Here is a 23,945-nt window from a genome sequence, read left to right on the forward strand (position 1 = left end):
CCCCACCAACACGCCTCCAAATCTCTCTCCCTCTTCTCTCTTAATAATGATCTGGAAGCTGGGTAAAACAACATGCTCGCTTTTGACAAAGAGTATGCTTCCTCGTTATAGGGGTAAAGAAGGGGAAAGAGGACGTGAGGAAACTGTGATTAAAAAACAAACAAACAAACAAACCAAACTACAGAATTACAGGGAAAAAACAGAATCCTTTCTAAAATAGCCATTCCTTTCCAATGGAAACACCGCACTTTACTCAAGGTTAATCCCAAAGCGAACTGCATTAAGGTGGCTGGATTACAGCTCTCTTCTTGTAGCCCTACAGAATGTTTTTTTTGGGAAGGCACGCAGAAGCTGAAGGGTGCCTATTCCATCACGAACGTGCAAAGGGACCCATATGTACCTGTGTACACACCTCTGACGAGTTACGTCTTCTCTCACTCTTTCCCAACTGCCTACAAGTAGAACTGTCCACCTCAAAGCATCATCCATCCCAGTAACACTACTAATTACTAAACTTGTAAATAAAATACAACCGAGCACTCCTGTCCAACATCCAGCTTCTCCCAGCCCCCCAAGAAAATACAGATACCCTAGATCTCCTACACAGCATCTTCTCATGACCTTGCCTTGTTATCTCCTGCAGACTTCTTCTTCACGGCCAAGAGAAAGAGAGCAAAAAGCCAGGATCATTTTGAAGTCAGTCTTTTCTTTTGCTTGGCTACCATGGGTAGAGAAAGTCCTCCTTGCACTCAGTGGAGGAAGACTACCTGAGAGCAGATGCTGGGGATGCTTCTAACATGGGGAAGCAACAATGAGAGGGGTAAGCACACCCTCAGTTCTCCTCTTTAGCAATGGGAGAACTTGCATTTTTCAGCTTGTCACAGCTGGTGCTGCACAGGCCTATAGTTGTGAACTGGGAGATGAGCATGGGCAGAGAGATTTGTGCTGCCCAACAGCACGTCCTATCACATAGCCTGCATGTGAAAACTCAGGTTTCATTCCCGATGAACTTGGATTTTCACAAAGAGAAACACATGATAAAAATGTGGCAGAAAAAGAAACACAAAGGAAATAAAATTAATGAGTGAACTTAAGTAGTTTTGTTTTGCTGGGGCTTTTTTTGGTTGGTTGGTCGGTTTGTTTTAGGTTTTTTTTTTTTTTTTTTAATTCATTGTGACACTGACAAAATGCACAGTGCATCATTACTGGACATTAATAAAGACTGATCCTGCCTGAGGAGTCTGCAGTCTTCCTGTAAATTAATAAAGACGGAACATAATCCCAAATGCAGTGCAGTTGATCATATATATTCATAAGGACACTGCTGATCCACATCTGGTTAAAATAAATGTGTTTTTACACAAATTAGATTACCACTGATACAGTTTTGATTCATACTACAGAGCACGAACAGATGATCAACACAATTGCTTTGGTTTAGCACTGTGCTTGTGAAAGTCACCACTTAACAGCTGGGCTGCGGTAATTGCTTCTAGTCTCTTACAATTACAAAAAGCCACTAGCTTAAACTACCTTAAAGCACTGATTAGATTGTTTAAAATAGCACATTTTACCTTACATTTGTAACCACCTAGGAACACGAGCACTAGCAGGCATTGTGTCTCAACTAGTGGGTGCTACCTTGGAGAGAAGTAGATAAGCTGGATTTCTTGCAATCCTTTGACCACAAAAAAATTACAAAAGATTTAGACTCAAAAAACCTCAGAGATGGCAAACAAACAATACCAGCAACTACTTGCAAAATGAGCTGGTAAAATCAGCCTACTCCTTATGCCAGTTTACCTCATTTACACACTACAAAAACACGGAAATTTTGCGCTTACTATACATATCCCAAGAAGTAGTGTGGTGTTTTTATTAGAGAAATACCTTTGTTAAAATTCTGTAAATTTCTTAAAGCCAAACTTTAGACAACTCCATTTGATTAGCTACATATAGACTTCGAAATGTTAGGTCCTCTGATGGATTTTGCTTACTGACATAAGTAAGTACTTTCTGATGTTCTGCATTATGTAGAACCTCTGAGCGATTACTTTGGGACACTTGGTGAGTCCAATGCCACTGGGGGTTCACAAACTCATTCCTATTGCTCTACCAGGGTACATAAACACAGTTTTGATAAACATGAGAACTAACCATTTTTGCAAAAATCTTGTCTTCAACGCACATTACAAATCTTTTGGGATTTGTTATTTGCTCCCTTCTCCACAGTAGAAGTGCTGATAATCTAAAACATTTTCAAAAATTTCAATCCAGACCACTAAATCCAAGATGCTACATATTCTTGATGCCCCTTCAATTTACTTTCTTCAATTTACTTTCAATTTACTTTTAATTTTCAAGCATAAGACCAAAACCTCCCATTTAAAAATCATCAGTTGAATCACAAAGCTTTGTCTTAATACACTAAATGTGCAAGATCAGAGATAAGATTGTTGGCGACACTGCTAATGTAACTCTGCAGCAACTTCCCTGAAATACTCAGAATTAGGTATTCAGTTTGGCTTTATTTAGACACACGACAAAGGGCAGCATTATTGTTGCGCTCTGCGGGGACAGTCTCAGGGTAGAACTGTGAGTACCAAAATTGTTATGATATGGTATAGGGATACCTGAACTAACTTAATGCTGCTGACTGAACCGAAACTGGTGTACTTTCAGATCCTCTTTTGTTTCAAAGGTCCTAGTTGGTCCAGGACTCAGTTCAGCAGGTGCTGTATCCACTGGTCACAGGACACAACACGTTAAAAAAGCATATAGAAATTATCAACAAATTGGTAAATCAAATACTTCTTCTTGTTTTTTTTTAGTATCTGTGAGTTGCAGACAACCACAAATCATTTTAAAGTGGAACAGACATCAAATTTATAAGAGATTTCATCCATAGATTTCATAAAGTGATATGAATTCAGTCCACACAGTTCACTATTCCTACATCTAATAGCCCAGACTCTCCTTTCCTTGTGCTTTTTTCCTGTGACACTCAGATGACATTTTTGCTCCAGCCTCTGGAACCCACTCAAGATGAATTCCAGCTGTGGCACTAGTGGGCAGCTCTGGTATCTGCCCTTCTTGTCCAACCATACAAGCCCCAGCAAACCCAATCAAGCAAAAACAGACACTCCCACACCCTTCCTGCACCCTCCACGGGGTTCCTTACACCTATAAATGGTGTGTACTTCAGTGCTACCTCTCCAGCCTTGCTTGTGCCAAGAGAAGGAGACTTTCCACCCCTGGCCATTCACCCATGGGCAGCTCCAGCAGCCCGCTGCTACGTAAATCCCCGCAGCACCCCGCAAAGCCTCTGAACATCAGGGGAAATGCAGGGCTCTCAAGAGCTCTCTAACTTCAAGTAACAGTGGTGTCGTACAGTTAAATGGCCAACCCTGGAAGAATTTTTTTTGGTGAAAATCAATAGAAGGTGATAGATCAATAGCAGTTTTCTGTATAAAAACATTTTGCCCTGAGTGAGTTGAGCATTATTCAAACAAATTCTTCTATTATTTAAAGATGTATCTTCACTTCGGTTGAACCCTACTCTTTTGTGCCATGTAAAGCCAGAGGACTTTTCTCTAAGGAATCAGTTATTTTCTGTGAGGACAAAGAACTATTTTCCAATATTGAAAGTTTCCAATGAAAGCCCTCGAGTAGCAGCAACTGCTTCAGGCAGGTACCAGTGCTATTTTACCGGGAGGTACACCCCTTTCAACAGCAGCCCTGCTTCCCTGAGAGGCCAGGCTGTTAAAATCAAGCAGTTGGATGAAGCCAAATCACAGCTTCAGGAAAAGCGACGCTATGTCAGGGCTTTACTGCTGTTGTAAATCTCTGCAGTTAAGAAAAATCAAACTTCTGAGTGCAGAAATGATCATTTATTGGAGCTGCACTGGAGACAGCCTAAGAGCTGACAGGAGGACAGTGGCTCCAACCTTGCAGGGTGAAATGCGTCCCAGTGCAGAAACCCCTGAAACACCCTGCACAAGCCTTAAGTTAGAGACTTGAGCACTGTATAAATCTTTACCTGGGACACCAATGCCCTGGACGACTCTTTCTGTCCTGGAGCTGAAGTTAATGTGAGCCAGTAAATGCCCAGTAAATACCCAGATGATTCCAGTGGCTATGATTCTTCTGAACAAAACAAAGTTTAAGCGAGCCTGTGCAGACATGGGTGGTAATGCAGCTGGGAGACAAGGACTGCACAGGGACTAGCCAGAAATCTGGGATTTGGACACCACAGATCATCCAGCTTTGTGATACTGGCTGCCACGGTGCTTGAAACAATTGTAGTTCTCTGGAGAGAGTGTACAGATAAACTATGTCCTACGGTAATGCATTGTCATATAGAGCTGTTTACAGGCAGTACTTAGTAAAGTACTTAAGCATGTATTTAAACACACTGCTGAACATCAGTGCGATTAATACTTTGCTGAATTAGAGATATGATATGAATACATTTTTCTGCTGTTGTAATTTTTCATTATATACAATTATAAGCTGGTCATAAGGATTTTCTTTCAGTTTTGCAACCAGCAAATGAGTTAATTTGGGAGTCGAATTCTGCCTTAGTTATGCCTGCACAATGCCTTTTACATGCATGAGGGCAGAAGACTGTTCCGTTACCTTTAATTGGACTTATTTTTTGTTAGTCTTTAACGATTCATCTAGGAAAACAAAATCTGGTTCTTTCTCTCTGACTTGGCAGCTCTTTGACATTCACTTCACGTCCTTTCAGTCAGAAAAGTATTTTTCACATACGGTATGTATGTTTGTTAAGGCTGTGTAAATACACCAGCTGTAATTCTTGACCAGCAAGAAAGCAGCTGCTCATGAGTACAGATCAGAGCCCTGCGCTCTGCATGTAAAACTTGGGGGGAGGGAAGGGGAGAGAAGAAACGTGGCTCTTGCATCACTTATCATCATAATTCAATTTAAATCTATGTTAATGATTTCTAACAACATAATTTGCCAAGCCTTCCCATCTGAAAGTGATGCAAGTGCCTCTCTCTCTCACTTTTCCCCTTTCCTGCTTAACCTAGGGAGATGCATTTTACCATCTCCTACTTTCAACTTTTGGAGTCAAACCTTTTTTTTTTTTAATAATTAGAACTCAAAGCACTGGCTTACTCATATACATTAAGGTGCTGGTTATTGTCATCACTGCAAAACAGTCGCTCCACTCACACCTATTTAGTTTTTACTCACAAGGAAATGAGCATGATTTAATAGTTTTAGCTCTAGTCATCTCAGAGTTGAAGACTTTCCCTTCCACCCCCAAAATCATGTCCATTAAATACACTATCTACTTGTAAAAAAATGGGAAATTTCGAAATGATTCAGTCACAGATAATTTATTACTGCAAACAGCAGGCTTGCATCAGGCACTGGAAGCTCTGGGTGTTTGCTGGGCTCAGGAAGCACCTGAGTAGGCTTACCGGGGTTCATGGAAAACAGACATTCCCACTGTGGAAAAGACCCCAATTCCCTTTTGCTGTCCCTCTCACTACCTCCTAAGAAGCCCGAATGGGCTCTCTCACGCCCAGTGCTTAGGGTGCTGGGGTTGCTCCCACACCTCAGCCCTCACATGCTGTTCACATGATGCAGGTGAGCTCGGGGCATCACAGATGGAAACCAGCCGCCCCCACCCTGCCAAAAATACAGCCCAGCTTATTTCACACACTGCTTCCTGCAGGTGCCACAGACAATACCACCCTATGTCTGGTTTTTGCCCTCATCCACTGACTTCTTTTTTTTGAGCCTGGGGATGATCTGTTCACAAACAGTACGGGCACAGCCACGGGGCAAGGTGAGGTGGCTCCTACTACAGCTGCCCTTGTTGCTCGTGCCTGGCAGAGGGCATCACTCGTCTAGACTGACGGAAAGGCCTATGTTAAAGCAATTAATTCATCTGCCCTAAAAGACTGAGGCCAGGCCAGAATTTGTACCTTTCCTAGGGCTCAGGCTGATGTTAAGCAATGGGATTTCTGCCATTTCCCACGGGATATTATTCCACAACCTAATAGATCTCAATGTCAGGAAGTTTGTTCCTGATATTCAGCCATAATTCATATCCATGAATTATGAGCTACTGTCGACATCACACCCATTGAGGCATTCCTAGAGCCTGCTTCATTTAAAATTATATGCTCTAGTTATGCAGGGTTTCTGTGTACTAGGGCAAAATGCTTTTTCTGCAGGTTAATTCATTACTATTCAATTTGTTAACACTTTTTTGCTCGGTGTGAACAGTCATTCTGCAGTTGCATACCCTATAGTAGCACAATCCCCATTTGGGAGTCGAATCACAATACATAAATATGACAAAACAACATACCAAAACCCATCCCTGTAAAGACATATTAGTCTGTTCCTGCAGATACTCCAGCCTTCAGTTAAATGAAAGCAGTAGCTCATACAACACCTGGTATGAGACAGAAAGCTTAGAAAAAGCCTCTCTCAAGTCTGTAATAAATTTTATTTCTGTCTTAAACAGAGGGAAGGTATGGGAATAGGGGAGGGAGTAGGGGAGCCAGCAGGGAAGGGGGAAAGGATGGAGACGGGAAGGGAGAAAACAACTTAATCAAGCTGTGAGGAAACAGAGGAAAATTGACAAGAGAATGACTCCCTGCAAAGAGCCACTACAATGCAGGAAGGACATACAACAGCAAATAAACTTGAGGATGCAAAATGCACACTAATAGCACTTACAAAACTGAGAAAGCTAAGACAGGCTTCTGGTATCTGTATTGCAAATAACTGTGCACAAAACACTTCTTAGGAGGAAACTGCCTTTTGTTTTAGGAACATTTGAGAGGAGAAAGTTTATAAACTATATACCAATTTCTCAAAAAAGTCTGAGGATTTTTATGAGAATTTCTTATGATAACATTTTGCCCAGCTAGTGGTCCTTTGCCATCCTGTTTGCAACCCATTTGTACATAAATAAAATAACACATTAGATACTGAAAAAGGGAGCTCTTTCTAAAGTAAGCAACTAGAAACACACCAGAATTCATTTTCATCTCCATACATGCCTACCTCCCATTAAGGCTACATAAATCCCAGAGTAACTAGATGAGAATAAACACATAAATTTTACCTGAAATCATCTAAGAAACAGAAAGCCATGGTTGCAGTGAGTACTAAATTCACACAATGCCACACAATTTTTTCACGGTAGTTATTCCAGATGGTTGATTTTTTAGAGACAGTGGCCAAATAGTGTTAATGGACCTACACAAACAGATCTGCTGAGAACACTTTTGATGATACTTCCTTTCCCTAGAAATTAGGTGACTTTACTGAAATCTGTATCTATCCAGGTGAGACACTTGCTTTGGACAGAAGACAGGACAATGTAGCTCCCAGTTCCTACTGGACCAGGATATGTGTGTTCATAGCAGAGACACAACGTCCATAGGCTGAGATGGTTCGAAATGTTGCAGATTCTTTAGAACGGCAATAAGCCTGTGGATCTATGCTCTGCTGATCACCAGGGTTTACCTGTGAAGTCATAGCAGCTTGTTATTTGTAGCTATGCAGTTTCCAGTTTGCAGTGAGCCTTGCCAAGCTGGACAAAACTTTGGTGGTACTGTGTAATACCCATTGAGACATATATGTGGGATTCCTAAGTTAAAAAATTGTACTCTGACTTAAGCAAAGCAGGGACTTGAACCTCAACTGCCAGCTTCTTCCCCAGCCCGCAAGAGATGTTGAGATGAAACGGGATGTTCTGATACAACTCTGGTTTTGCAAAAACATTTGAAGGAATTTGTTTTCGTTTTGCCTTGGAACAAAGCTGTAGAATTTAGTGCAAAATGGAACTGTCATCCTCAAGCCATCTGTAAAGATACATAACCCAAGTTGAAATATGAGATAGGAAAAGGTAAGTTCTGCGATCCAGGAGGAAGGTTTTGAGTCAAAGGTTCTAATGTATTTGTAAGGATACAGCAGGGAGCAGCATCTCCAGGAACCAGCAGTTTTCACTGTAAGACATCTCTGCAGAAGCCTGACATCAGCATCTGCTGTGGAAATGGCATGGATCATCTATAATTCATCTTTCACCTGTTGCCTTCTTACCCAGAGCCGGCCACGGCTCAGCTCTGCACTGTCTCAGTGCCCTGCCTAAGGATGTCTCGGAACAGGGTTGTGTCCTGCTCTCTCGTCCCATGCAGGTTTTCAACCACAAACGGTCCTGGCTGAGCGCAGGCAAGGAACAGGACATTTAGGTAACACTTTTGGATTCTACCTAAAAATAACTGTTTGCCAGTGTAGTTTCTGAGGATAAGGGTGGGTAGATTCAGGCATCTTTGTATATGCAGAAGAAAATGAACAGCCTGGTATCCAGAGACATGGGTATTCAAAAGTCCATAAGAAAGGGCAGAAAGTAGACAAGAGAAGCTGAAACACGGTTGAGGCCTTCAGCACAAACAGACTGGACACAGTGGCGAGACCAGCCATTTCAAAGACACAGCATAGCAAGATTTAAAGGGACTGGAAATACAGGAAGAAAAAAAGCTATCCAGAATCAAAGACACCACGCTTACAAAGGAGGTACAAAGTACGGAGGTTATCACAAAAGACACACACCGTCAGGTAACACCTGTGTAAAAGCAGAAGCTAATAACATTGTAATCAAAGAGAAAAATGCACAGAAAAAGGGCTGACATTTCTTGAAAGTTATCTCAAACGGCAGTGCAGAAGAAAGCAATATTTAATGCACAAATACAGCATTCACTGTGAGAACATGCTACATTTTCACTCCTTCTTAGAGTTCTGTCTTGCTCTTAGATACGCAGGCGTGCACCATTAATGGCACTTGCATGGTTGAATTCCCTTGCATCATTCTCAGAATAGGAGCTGTGGCTAACCTCTGGTATGTCACACGTAAAAAAGACTCTTTGCTATATTTCTGTTTCTTACTTCTATGTGCTCACTTCCCTATATGTGTAAAACATGTGGCTTATTGGCAATGTGTCTGACCACCTTGAATTAATCTCTTAAATCCAAGCTTAAAGTTGGATAGTCATACCAGTCAACTTTTCTGTGGATGAATCCCTCTTCTTTTGTGACTATATTTTCCTGTTTTTGAACCTCTTAAAAGGGTTTAAATATAAGGATGGAAAACCCGGATGGAATTTCTGTTTAAAATTAGTGATTTTGTTTAAGAAAGAAGATACATATAATCATGTGCATATGTGTACATGTACTTGTACAACTTCTACATATATCTACCACATTTATTAAACCTGTCTAGTGGTTAATATGAAGGCTTCTGCTTAGCAAGACGCTAAGGCTTGTTCAAGCTTTTCAATGCAGTGCTGAAACCATGCTTGACGCAGCACTGAAGCAGAAGCTGCAGCATCCCAGGCTGCTGGATAAATGGAGAAGAAGAGATGAAATTCATCAGTGCTGCCAAGAAGTGTTCATCAAGATGTATTTTTGATTAACCTAAGTGTGCACTGTCCTCACAAGTGACAAAAGAAAGTGGGAAGAAATTACAAGTGGCACGTGTCAAGAGAACCTGTCCGTCTGACTCAACTCACCTTTTGCAAGCAGCACTTCTTTTATTCAGTTACCAACTGATTTGGGTTAAATTGACAGAGGAAACCTTTGTTTCTAACACACTGTTATTCTTCTAAAAAGTAAAAGCTCTACAGTGGATTAATTTATTTACTTAAACAACGTAACATTTCCATATGTGCTAGGCATCTAGTGGTACTTAAGCCTTTGGAAATTTCTCCCAAGAACCTCTCATGTGAGAATATAAATCGTACTGTTTGTCTTGCAAGTAAGCAGCCTGGAAAAGAGAAAACTGGATAGAGCACTCCAACACATGAAGGACCAAGAAGTGTTTGGTGGCTCCAAAGCCACTTCAGAAAAACAGAGAAACAGGAGTTTGTTAGTAATTTGCCCGGGAAGGACAAAGTATCATCCTGTACGGGAAATGCTGATACAACTAAGCACCATGGAATTGTCACAGAAAACAGAGAAGAACAAAATATAACCTGTTCCAGCAGAGGTAATGTAGGCTGGGGAGCAGAGTGACCCAGGGTCTCTTATGCTGACTGTGACATGAAGCAAACCATTCTACCTTCCTTTTACTTGACTTTCCTGTGGATAAAATACATCAGTAATGATGCTGAAAGGGTTTCTAGAACCACTAGTATGCCTAAGTGCTGGCTGACATTCAAAATGAATGATGGAAGACCACTGCAAAGGCGGCTGCACTGTCATAGAATATATTCAAGGGAAATTTAAAAAAGTCAAGATGACAGAAATAAAAAGATGTATTCAGACCAGACTACCTGCAGTGGAGACCACCTCATGTAAAAATGAAAGCACAGCCAACCTGGGAAAGGAAGGAGCAGGCGGATTGCCTTTATCAGAGCACTGAGGATGAAAAGGTTACCAGCTGCTTGTTATGATCAGTGAGTCAGAGGAAGACAAATAAATGACAGCTCCCTGATACTGTGTGATTGCTGCTGGCGTGAAGGAAAGGGATGGAGAAGGAAATCAAAGTGCCTGATTTTGTCCTTACACATTGACCAAACACAGCAGACTTAAATATACCTAGCAAAGGGCAGGAAGGTCAAGATAACTAAAATAAGACTAAGGGATAACTAGGGAAAGAGGTAACCAGAAATTAGATGCTGATCATTCCAACTAAACTCTTCAGTCTGGCAACCTTCTGGACATTTCCCTGTCTTTCCTAACCAAATATATCACCTGTGTCATTCTTCTCATCGGACAGTGATGTTGGCTTTTACAATGGACAAAAATCCAAACCCAGTGCAAGCCCTAAGCATAAATGCATTATTGCATTTATTGCTAAGGCCAGCCCTCAGGAATCCCAGACCCTAGAGATAGGAGAGAAAGTCTGGAGAAAGGAAGACTCTCCCTTGTTCCAGGAGGATTGTGTTATAGATCATTTAGGCAAACTGGACACCCATAAATCCATGGGCCCCAACAGGATGCATCCACAAATGCTGAGAGAGCTGGCAGATGTTATTGCAAAGCCACTCTCCCATCATCTTTGAAAGGTGCCTGAGGTGTCTGAGGACTGGAGGAAAGCAAATGTCACTTCAGTCTTCAAAAAGGGCAAGAAAGGTGATGGAGCAACTAATTCTGGATATTGTCTCTAAGCATGTGGAGGAAAAGAAGGTTATAAGGAATAGTCGGCATGGATTCATCAAGGGGAAATCATGCTGTACCAATCTGATAGCCTTCTACGACAGCAAGACTGGCTGGATAGATAAGGGGAGAGCAGTGGATGTTGTCTACCTTGACTTCATCAAGGCCTTTGGCACTGTCTCCCATAACATCCTCATAGGTAAGCTCAGGAAGTGGGGACTGGATGAGTGGACAGTGGGATGGATTGAGAACTAGCTGCATTACAGAGCTCATAGGGTTGTGATCAGCAGCACAGTCTAGCTGGAGGCCTGTAGCTAGTGGTGTTCCCCAGGGGTCATACTGGGTCCAACATATTCATCAATGACCTGGATGAAGAGACTGAGTGCACCCTCAGCAAGTTTGCTGATGATACCAAACTGGGAGGAGTCGCTGATGCACCAGAAGGCTGTGCTGCCATCCAGTGAGACCTGGACAGGCTGGAGAGCTGAGTGGAGATGAATCTAATGAAGTTCCACAAAGGCAAGTGTAGCATCCTGCACCTGGGGAGGAATAACCCCAAGCACCAGTACAGGCTGAGGACTGACCTGCTGGAAAGCAGCATTGCAGAGAAGGACCTGGGAGTCACGGTGGACAATAAGTTAACCATGAACCAGCAATGTGCCCTGTGGCCAAGAAGGCCAATGGTACCTGGGGTGCATCAGGGTGAGTGTGACCAGCAGGTCAAGGGAGGTTATCCTCGCCCACTACTCTGCCCTGGTGAGATTGCATCTGGACTATTGCACCCAGTTCTGGGCTCCCCAGTTCAAGAAAGATGAGGAACTACTGGAGAATCAAGCGGAGAGCTACAAAGATGATTAAGGGACTGAAACATCTTTCTTACAAAGAATGGCTGAGAGAGCTCGGTCTGGTTCAGCCTGGAGAAGATTGAGAGGGGACCTTATCAACACTTCTAAATATCTCAAAGGTGGATATCAACAGGATGGGACCAGACTCCTTTCAGTGGTGCCCAACAATAGGATGAGGGGCAATGGGCACAGACTGAAGCACAGGAGGTTCCATCTGAATATAAGGAGAAACTTCTTTACTTTGAGGGTGCCAGAACACTGGAACAGGCTGCCTGGGGAGGGTGGGGAGTCTCCCTGTCTGGAGACGTTCAAGACCTGCCTGAACACATTCCTGTGCAATCTGCTCTGGGTGAACCTGCTTTAGTGGGTGGGTTGGACCAGACGATCTCCAGAGGCACCTTCCAACCCCAACCATTCTGTGATTCTGTGATTCTCTGGAGACATTCAAAACTTGACTGGGAGTGATCCTATGCAGCCTGCTCTAGGTGAACCTGCTTTAACAAGGGGATTGGACTAAATGATCTCGAGAGGTCCCTTTCAAAGCCAAACATTCTGTGATTTTGTGATTGCCCATACATGTATTTGCCACTATTTTGATGCCCCATGGACCCTCTCTACGGTTTACCAAGATTATGTGGTTAACGAGGGAGGTTAAGAAATGTTACAATTAGCATCTTACTGAAAAAGAAAATACCAATATGAAAAAAAGGTCTGCTATAGCTGCAGCATCACATGGATGGAACACACCATGTAAGAGTTCAGTAACACTTCTAATGTTTTACCCTTTTGTGCTTTCGAGAGAAAGGAATTTTGCATTGAAAGGAGGATTTGCTGTATACCTAGAAATCTGTAAGACACAATTTCTCTCCTATTCATTGCTTCTAATCAGACAGATGGATACATTGCTATGGAAAAAATACAAAAAAAATATAAAACAATGACTGCATCATTTTTATTTATTTCTTGCATTCTCTGTTCACACAGCAAGAAATTTAATTCCAGTTGGATCAGTCTCTTGTGATATTTTTTTCTTTCATTTAATATATTTTTTAAATGCTTAGAGGCGTTATGACAGAAAAGCATGTATTTTTTGCCCTGGTTTATACCCATCATCCTTACCATTACAACAAGACAAAAGCATTAAAGTAAAATTAATCATGTCAAAAGATTTTAGCAAAAAACAAGGGAGACCATGCATAAAGCATCGCTTTGTCTAGTGTGAAGTCATGCTCTGATTAAAAACATATAATGAAAGTGAAAGTAATACATCATTGCCTTAGCAGTAGGGTTTTTGGGAGAGCTGTGCAATTCTGAATGCACAAAAATCTTTATGGGCTCTGGATTTTGAAACGTGCAATAATTATAGAATAATTCTAACAAACAAAACATTGTTTCACTTCCTTAAAGTTTAATTAATCTTAAACATTGCAGTTAAAATGAACAACCCAAGGAGTTCTATGATTAAACAAGGACTCCTGGCAAGGCTGTAGCTGGCAATTAAAACCAAAGCTGCAGTGGCTGGTTTTGAGCAGTGAGGCATGAGGTGGTGACACAGGGACCCCCCCGACTGCCCCACATCCAGCAAGTAGTTATGAAGATTCCGAAATATCCTGGAATAATGAAACCTCATTAATAGAGCAGAACTTTGGCTGTTACTAAGTACTGTCAAACACCCATCAGCTGTTCAGTTTGTGTCACCAGGCAGTGGTAGCCTGTTGCTGCTACGTGACACACAGGTAGCACCCAGCTAAAAAATAAACTGGTGTTTGTGCGTGTGTAGGCAAGCCTGAAAAGAAACCACACAGTGAAGATCTTCTCACTGTACTTTACCATACAGTCTATAAAAGCCTCTACTTCACTCAGGCACAACTGTGCAATAAGCAATGTTTCAAATTAAACAGCAACGTGCACGTTATGAATCTCACATTAGGACTGTGCCCACACCGAGTAAAATTAGGTGGCAGAAAATGTTTGTAGAATGCCACTTACTTTCTCCTTTCTTTCTTGACTCTGTCTCTATTCTTTCTTGCCAACATAGAGAAAACAACTGAGAAATACCAGACAGGAAAAATACACAGTAATACTAGACCGTGAAAAATCTACCAATCTCTTGAGCCATAGCATTCTCGCCTATAGATGATGACATTAAAAAATTGGAAATGGGTGCATACTTCCCCTCCTCTTCTGGATCTATGAACAAGGCAACTTGTTTTCCTGATACCTTTAGAATTACTGCCATTAGTACTGATACATTTGGTGCTTTGGGTAGCCAGGCAGAGAGAGGTGGGCAGTATCCCCTGCCAATAGATCTAGTCTTGTAGCGGGAACAAAATGGGATTGCTACTCCATGAGCTGTCATACTCGATAGCTTGTGCTGTTCCACCTGCAACTGTCTTCAGAGCTCCAGCTGCAGTGCCATGGCTTGCAGTTTCTGATGGCTGATCTGCTGCTGTTCTTATGCATCACACAAGGCAGGACACAGAGCCACAAACAACTGAGTGGCTGCACTCTCCACTCCAAGAAGAAAAAAGGCAACAGGCAAGCAGCTCCTGCTCAAATGGGTTTGTAGGCTCTGCTGAGTAACTTCCAGGGCCCCTCTCAGCAGAGGGTGACAAGAGTAGGTTCAGTCTCCCCTCATCTATCTCCTTCTATTGTCCTGCCACTGCACCCAGGACTAAGTGTCTGCAAGCTTCTTTCACACTTTCCCTACGCTCAAATGCCACTGGTACAGTGAGCAGAAAACGACTAATGTAGACGGGTTTGGAGGAGGGAAAGGGGAATTTCTGTGCACAGCCACATTGGATCAGCAAGCCTCTAAGCACAAAGCCTGGCTTTTTGTTGGTATGTGAGGGAGTTGCAATAAGGTCTCCCCAGAGCCTTCTCCACGTTGAACAACTCCAACTGTCTTTGCCTGTCCTCCTACAAGAGGTGTTCCAGCCCCCTGATAATTTTGTGGCCTCCTCTGGCCCCTCTCCAGCAGGTCCATGTCTTTCCTGTGCTGAGAGCTCCAGAGCTGGATGCAGAACTCCAGGTGGGGTCTCACCAGAGCAGAGCAGAGGGGCAGAATCACCTCCCTTGACCTGCTGGCCTTGCTGCTTTTGGTGCAGCCCAGGATATACCACAGAATTACAGAATCACAGAATGTTATGGATTGGAAGGGGCCTCAAAAGATCACCTAGTCCAATCCCCCTACCAGAGCAGGAACACCTAGATGAGGTTACACAGGAAGGTGTCCAGGCAGGTTTTGAATGTCTCCAGAGTAGGAGACTCCACAACCTCCCTGGGCAGCCTGTTCCAGTGCTCTGTCACCCTCACTGAGAAGAAGTTTCTTCTCAAATTTAAGTGTTCCGGTTTGAACCCATTACCCCTTGTCCTACTGTTGGTTGTCACCGAGAACAGCCTGGCTCCATCCTCATGACACTCACCCTTTATATATTTGCAAACATTTAATAAGGTCACCCGTCAGTCTCCTCCAAGCTAAAGAGCCCCAGCTCCCCCAGCCTTTCCTCATAAGGGAGATGCTCCACTCCCTTCATCATCTTTGTTGCCCTGTGCTGGACCCTCTCCAGCAGTTCCCTGTCCTTCTTGAACTGAGGGGCCCAGAACTGGACACAATATTCCAGATGTGGTCTCACCAGGGCAGAGCAGAAAGGAAGGAGAACCTCTCTCGACCTACTAACCACCCTCCTTCTAATACACCCCAGGATGCCATTGGCCTTCCTGGCCACAAGGACACAGTGCTGGCTCATGGTCATCCTGCTGTCCACCAGGACCCCAGGTCCCTTTCCCCTGTGCTGCTCTCTAATAGGTCATTCCCCAACGTATACAGTCAGCTTTCTGGGCTGCAAGTACACATCATCAGCTCATGTCCAGCTTTTAATTCACCAGTACCCCCAAGTCCTTCTCAGCAAGGCTGCTCTCAACCCCTTCTCCCACCAGCCTGTATTGGTACTGGGGGTTGCCCCAACCCAGGTGCAGAATCTTGCACTTGGCCTTGTTGAACCTCATGAGATTCGCGTGGGCCCGCTTCCCAAGCTTGTCCAGGTCCCTCTGGATGAATTCCTGTTCTTCAGGGGTGTCAACTGCACCACTCAGTTTGGTTTCAACTTGCTGAGGGTGCACTCGATCCCACTGTTTATGTCATTGATTAAGATATTAAGCCGTCTGGTACCAGTACAGACTCAGGAGGGATGTATGTTTGCTTGTACACAAGGAAATTAAATGCACCTAAGGCGACAGTAAGACAGAACAACCTAAAATACCAGACTACAAGTACTGAGATTCTTCCCATCACAGAAACTCATGAACAGGACATGGTTTTTGTTCTGTCCCTGCTCACTAGGGAGCAAACTCCTCATTTGCACTGATGAGATGGGAGTGAACTGCAACCTTAGGACTGACAGTACCGTCTAAACAAGTGAAAAAGAAACAAAAAAATTCCTCCTCTTTCACTGCTGATTGTATATCTCTGATAAGAATAAACTGACCAATTATTTTCCAAAACTGTGGACTGGGAGAGAGATAAAAGGGTAAAAGAAGGAAATAAATGTCCTTCTTCCTAAATTGCAAAAAGTACATGTAAAATAAAGATAGAACAATGTCCTTAAATTCCCACACACCGTAAATGTCATAGTATGTTCATGACTGCACTGAACTAGCACCATGTTATAAGGAGATTAGTTTGTGGTCCTCCCTAAAATTGCTTGGTCACAGTTCTTCAAGTCCCTGTGCTCTTATGCTGTAGAGTCCTTCAACATTTCATGCAAAGGACAGGACAGCAGTTCTACTCCAACTTGTCTCTACTTCCTATCCTTTCTTAAATTAAGTTAGAAAATAAAGTAGTGGATACTTTAAACTCCTATTTCAACTTTAAAAAAAAATTGTTCCTACCAGTTAGTAAGTAGTAATAATATTTTCTAACAAATCATGCTTGCTAACATTTAGTCTTTTTCAGTGTGAATAGACAAGCATTCTCCTCCACATTCCTTGAACAGTAGTCCAGGACAAGAGGACATCTTTTTCCAGGGGGTATTCTAAGACTTGTGTTATGAAAGGTTTATGTATTTGACAGCCATTGTCTCAGCCAACACTGAGACAGATCCTGGGACCTCTAGGACTTTCAGTGCTGAGAACCAAGAGCTTGAACATGAGCTTGCTGTAACAGAAGCATTATCTTTTAATCACAGCACAGAAGGTTATGTACAGTAACCAGACTGGAACGAGAATTTTTGTTTACTATTTGTTAGAGGTAATAAAGACTACATTCTTTTGATACAATCACATAAAATCATTCAGAAAAATCTTTCAACAACACCACAGAACGTGGTGTTATGCAAATACTAGTGATGGACTTCTTAGCAGAGCATTTAGGTATCACGCCTCCAGGTCCAGTTCCCCACAGTCTTGGGGAATCATCACAATGTAAGTAATCAATAACTGCGTAAATTAATTCTTAAAAAATCTGACCTATCTACAGATGTGTAAGGTTCAGAATAGAGTTTTTTACTTTAATTATGTGGAGAGTTCAGATCTTGAAGCATAAGATAGATTTCTTCTGTCTCTCCTGGTGAGCCACTGGAGTAGACACAACAAATTCAAAAAACCTGAACATTTCTACCTTAACACTGATTTTTCACTGATTTACTATATTCATAAATTTCTTAGAAGCAGAAGACAGACATGAGTATTATATCTCATTACTCTGAAAAATGTGAAGCATAGTATATTCCCTAGTACAGATGCTGTACACTTTTCTAATGTACAGTTCATACCACTATTCATACAACTATTAGTCCAGAGCATCTATACCTAAGCAGTCTTTATGTTGCAGTGCTTTGAGAAAGGCTCCTAAATTTTCCATGGGAGAAAGCAATTTGCAAAGGCATCATTTCAAGTCCTGCATCACAGCAGTCCTCTTAATTCTTTTTCATCCTAACCTGTGCAAATAATACTGAAGTGGCTGTATCCCATTAGAGGGCTTTGGATACGAGATGAAGAACAGAACTCTCTAAAATGTATTTTACCGGGAAAAAAAAAAAGCACATCTGTTAGGAAATCCAGGTTTTACCAGTTGTCCAGTTTCAGAAGTATGGCTTTGATTCATGGATCAAAATTGCTCATTTATTATTTTATCTATACTGCTTTGGGCAATTTTGACAGTTAAAATTTAGTTTTATTGACCAATGCAGCCAGTTTAGCCACAAGGGGACTAATGTACACACAGCCTGCTGCACTCAAGAAGCTATGATTTGATTCCATGACCAACCCAGACTGGGAATCGCAACCAACATAACAATAAGTTCCAAATCTCTATGCTCGAGGCAAAATACTTACTCTAAAACACAATCAACCTTTAAAAGAAGGTGGGAAATAATTTTGTGATAGGAGCCTCTGTGCACCATTTGCTGTAGCTGATAAATTCCACCAAGGCTTCTGTCAGCAATGGACGCAGGGCAGTACAGAGAAAACCTTTCTTTAATGATTGCGGACAACAGATAAAGCTGGAAGAAGGAAATGAAAATGCAAAAGAGAAACAAAGGTGTGCTCTAGTACTGTGGCTTACCAGTGATCTGACTCGGAGAAAACTGTCTCAAATATTGTCTTTTTTTTTTTTTTTCCTAAACCAGATTTTATTCATATGTACATAAATACGCACGTATTCATGTCGCAGAAAGAAAGACTTACAAGCTGACTTAAAAAACTTACTGGAATGATTTTAAGCCAACGTTAATTTAGGCCTATCCTATTATAAAATTAACATCTTCTACAATCTCAATTTATTGCTCCATTGTGAAGCCCCTTGTGATACATAAACAAATCTCTGAAGAGAAACAAATCAATAAAGTGTCTAATTTGATTAACCATGTTTTTAAATTCATCAAGACAACTGTACCAAAATAAACCACTTACTTGTCAGTATTTTCCACGTCTTCTTTTCATCATCGTAATACTGAACCAAATTGCTGGGTAGCCGGTCAGGTCCGGGAGGCAATCCTCCAACCAATAACAGCATTTTCTTATTGGAGCGAATTCTTCACCCAAAACAAGAGGAAAGATGAACAACCACATTACTGAGGGTATTTTTAGTGGCAACAAAATCATAACCATCAAAAGAATATTCGCTGCTTGCAGTTTTCTATTTCATTTTTTGTGTTTCTTTCCCCAATCATGTCTCAACAATTTTTTGAACCAAGCAGAAAAATGATCAGAAAAGCTGCATATCTCTCTACTCATGGAATAATAAGCTTCCTTTATGCAATTTGTTAGAGGTTCATTCTAGAACGACCTTTTTCTTATATTATCCCTTTAAATCATCACTCTTTACAGCTGAATACACATGAAATGCTCTGGAGTTGTACTAAGGTTAAGCATTAAAGTTGCATGTCAAAAATCGTATTAGTCAAAATCATTATTATAAGCCATTCTACACTCAAAGAACCTTGAAAAAATTAAGGTTATGCAGAGAGTTTGTGAGCCAACTCTTTAATCACACACTGAACTTCAGATATATTGTTTAGTACAATTAGCAGCACTGGGCTAATGGCTATGGGTTAAATGCTACTTACAAGCACTTTTGTTTGTTTAATTTAGTCCAGACTCTTGCTTTCACTCTCCCCCCCCAAGCTTCCCCTCCTTCTCTTTGCTCTCCCCCTGTGCACCACTGGCTATAGCAACACCAATTGGTAAAAATGAGACTGTGATGTTGTTGTGAGCCTCCCCAGAGTGGAGCCCTGCCAATGCTTGCCACTGATCCAGCGGCATGAACCTGCTCAACTGTGCAAAGTCACTCTAATTCCCTCCCTCTGTTTTTCTACCTTCTCCCCCAGGGGGCAACCACTGAAAGGAGTGACTACCCACCCATCAAGAGCTGGCAATTCGCTGCTATTAACCGTGACCGTGATTCCCAATCTGCCTGGCAGTTCTTAAGAACAGGACTGCAATGTCTCATAGGCAGTAAAAGCGGTTATCTGCACCCCGGCCTCCAACGCTCCACCTGATGAATGTACATTTCTTTGCAACATTAAGGGATTAAGCACAATTGTAAGCGAAAAGGGGAGGGGAGGCCCAGACCCCCAGATGAGCCCTGATGCTTTAATAGTCACTTCACATATAATTGAACTTTCATCAGTTATACTAAGCTCGGGTGTGAAAATGCTGAAATAAAGGTCTGTGCTCAAAATGTTCCTGTTTAGTAGGCAGGTGACGTAGCCCAGAAAACATGCATCGACACGAATGAATGTGCAGGGGGACCACGCATTTGATGGAAAGCACCCTTGTCAAGCACCAACATTTTCTTTCCAAGCACAACACCACCACTGCAGCAGTCTGTGTGTCAGTCTGCAGCAAATGCTCCTCACCAAGAAAGGTACAGAATGCCACAAACCAAAGCCCACTACCCCAACTGCACGTGGCAGGGTCAAACCACTGCTCGGGAGCTCCAAGCTCAGCAGTGCACTCTGGCAGCAGGTGCTTTGCTACCAAGGCACACCAGCGGCTTCGCTCCAACTGCTACCTAGAACGAGTGCTGGGGACCCAACAACTTCCATTTGTATCAGGATTCTGTCCTCTCTTGTGAAGACTGGGCAAAATGATCGAGGTTGTGCTGTAGACATGCACTACCCAAAAGTAACCTCCTTCAGGAAGGGAGCAGGCAGCTGAAGGCTCAATATACACAATGCTTAGGTATAAAACCTTTTAAAATGGCTATCCAAAAGACAACTACAGACTGCAGAGACATCTATCCCAAGGATGGTCAGGGAATTATCTGGCAGATGGCCTTGTTTGGTTTTGAAAGGCTTTAGGGCCCAGGGAAGGTCCTGAATTGACAGGGGAGGAAAAGAAGCCCTCACTGCAGGGGCAGCAGTGACACTGCAACATTCTCCCATTGCTGTCCTGCCCCCCTGCTTTGCTCCTAACTTGGGGCGAGCCCCTGGAGTCCTTCAATCTTTCTGACAAGCCAGCCTTTGACCTCTGCGCTGAACCTGCTACATACTGTCAAATGATGACGGTTACCTGCCCAGCAGACTGCATCTGCACAGGATATCAGGAACCATCTCATGGTCGCCATCAGCACCAACTCCATTCAGTGAGACCAAGCTCTGGGCAAAGCTTTTCAGAAGTGTTGCCAGCATCCCAGTGAAGTTTTTAATGAGAGAACAGTTTATAAAAACTATGCAACACAGGAGTACGATAAACTATTTTTGGTATGAAGTTAGGGATGACTGCACACGTAACAAGTGGCAGAGCAAACCAGAGCCATAAGTCAGTTATGCATGGTCATCCCTAACGATAGAGAATAAATTGTTTATTCCAACCCTCTTGTGTTGTATGTTATATCACAATCAACTCCCTGTGTATTGTAAAATTCAGAATGCCCTTGCAAGGTTTGCTTGATAAAGGAGTTTATTTTGATTTTCATCTTTCATCTGTAAAACTCCCTTCTAACTCCAAAGCACTGTGAAATACCAATGAATGGCCAAGGCTCAATAGCTAAAGTGAAGAATGAAATGTCAGATGTAACTCCGAGTTTCCAGACTTTGGCAGCTGCAACTATCCTTAACATTACTTTTTCAGCTAAACAATCTGAGAAGCTACTGTTTCTTGAGATGGAGCAGCACTGCTACATGGGAATGTTTAAAAATATTTATTATTCTACACATTTAAAATGGGATGTTTCATGAACAGAAGCCCTTAATAAAAAGTTTAATAAGAGCTTAATAGCCAGCACAGTTTCCACCAAAAGAACAGGGAACTCTCACATGGCAAAGAAGAGGTGGGTTCTTTTACTCAAAGTATCTAATTAAACTATCTTGAAAGCTCTCCCAGTGAACCAAGTAAAGACAATACAGTCACTAAAGATATGAATATTTTAAAGTGATGTGTTCTCTTGGAGCCAATTCTTATTTTTAAGTTTCGGTGTGAACTGCTACATTTTAGGTTTAAAAAAAAAAAAAAATCTATTATATTTGTGTTTCATATTGCACCAAGTAGTACTGCTAAAATCTTAAAATACATTCTAAAATATGAGAGACATGGAAATTATCACTGCTTATATGCAGAAGACTTTTCCAAATATTAATAAAAATGTAATTCAGTGAAATACTACAATGAAGTCAGGATTTAGAAATACGTGTAATACCTTAGCAAGGTAAAGTTTCTCCTTTTCTTGCTTTACTACATGTTTGCTGTTCAGATAACTCAACATTACCACGTGAAACGCTGTGCATTGTATCTGAAACACTCCCTTTTCATAGTCATTATTTCACAGTATAATATACTATTCTGTTACATACTGTGGTTCACAGTGTCCCTAGCAAGGCTATTATTATCATCTCATGTTCAATTAACAGTTGTGGGTCGTGGTCAGGGAAGGCTAAAATAATGTTAGCCATGACCTGGCAGGCTGATGTCATGGCAAAAAGCTCAGATAAACTTATCCATCTCTTATTCCAAAAGCATTTATTATACCTAGAATACAAAACTCAAGTTCTCACTGATGAACATACATGTTGCTGCTATTATTACATACACACTTTACAGATCTTGTTCTGCAAAGATTCTAAACCACTTAATTCACCTTAATTAAGTTCCTGGGTACCCCATGTGATGGGAAATTTATTTTGTCTACTTGGAAGACGGGAAACCAAAGTGTATTTTAAAGTCAATATTTTCAAATTTGTACAATTCCTTCAGGCACACCAACCTCGGAATTCGATAACTCATGAAAGTTGCTTCATTTTCAGAGATGTCGAATACCCATCAACATATCTAAATCCTGCTCACTTCAAAGGTAGCAGCAGATGTGATTCAGCTCTAAAACTCTGGTCACTAGCCCATAGTCTAAACTAACTGCGAATACACAGGGCAAGATGCTGAGCTCAACAGAGTTTATAAACTCATAAGGTATCAGCAGAAAAGACAGAAACAGAGCTCAATACTCCTGACAACCACTCCTACCCAAAGCTCTTTTGCAACCTTGATAATCTTATGTTAATGGAAAATGCATGAATGGGAAATACTCTTACTGTATATTGTTTCTTAGCATATCCATCAAACTTGCACTGATGGGTTTTCCTTATCTGGACAATTAGTAGAAGTTCATTCTACCAAGGCTGGCAAGAAAACAAGCCTCAAACAACAGGCTGGCTCCAGACTCTTCCAGTTTCAAACAATGCAATAAAGCTCCCCTTTGCATTAGTGAATGCAAAGAAATAGAAAGAATAAAACGATGATGTGATAGTCCTGTGTTTCTTAATGCATTCGGTGTAGTGTTACAGATCAGTAAGAAAGGTGCGTCTTGGACATACAGGTGATCATGGTAAACAATTGAAAAAAAGACTATCCAACTATACTTTCCTCTAACTCAGGGCTACAATAAAACAAAAAATCTGGATAACTGATTCTCTTTAAATATAGGTTATCACCATGGCTTTGATTATGGAGTGAGCCAGGTTCAGACCAAGGCTCTCACAGACATGGGAAGCCTTGAGTGCTGACCTCAAACGCAGCACAGCCAAACTGAACTTGAGGCGTTTGCTCACTGAACTCAGGTGCAAACAAAAACAGCCAGAAAACCAGCCCAGGTCCAGCAAGAGCAGGTGAATGAGTGGTGAATTTTACTTAAATCCACAATCTCATTACATCAAAGGATCTGAGAAACCGGTGGCTGACACATAGTGGTACTGTCAAAATAAGAAGTAGCAAGAATGTCAGAAAAAGTGTCCATATTAACCAAAATGTTGCAGTGAGGTTTAGATACTGATCTCAAGGTAACAAAGACACAAATATACTGTCCCAATCAGCAGTTCAGTTGAAGACCTTTTGTTTGTTATCTCTAAAGACTTAATCTAATCTTCAGAAACCACAACAGTCCTTCGCAACCTTTTTCTTCTAAAAAAGCATCTGAAGGAGCATTGTGTCCAATAAAAATTTAATGGGGAATCTAGCTGCAGT

General features: G+C 41.8%; 1 protein-coding gene across 5 annotated transcripts in view; it reads right to left on the reverse strand.

The window, feature by feature from the left end:
* The window catches only part of KLHL14 (kelch like family member 14), a 67,441-nt gene that overhangs the window by 29,804 nt on the left and 13,692 nt on the right, over nucleotides 1-23,945 (reverse strand). For all 5 annotated transcript variants that reach the window (XM_065053426.1, XM_065053425.1, XM_065053424.1 and 2 more), the window contains one exon: nucleotides 18,903-19,024. In XM_065053426.1, coding sequence (XP_064909498.1) covers nucleotides 18,903-19,024 — 122 coding nt within the window. The remainder of the gene's footprint in view (nucleotides 1-18,902; nucleotides 19,025-23,945) is intronic.

The sequence above is a fragment of the Columba livia genome, chromosome 2 (assembly GCF_036013475.1).
Source record: "Columba livia isolate bColLiv1 breed racing homer chromosome 2, bColLiv1.pat.W.v2, whole genome shotgun sequence".
Taxonomy (NCBI): domain Eukaryota; kingdom Metazoa; phylum Chordata; class Aves; order Columbiformes; family Columbidae; genus Columba; species Columba livia.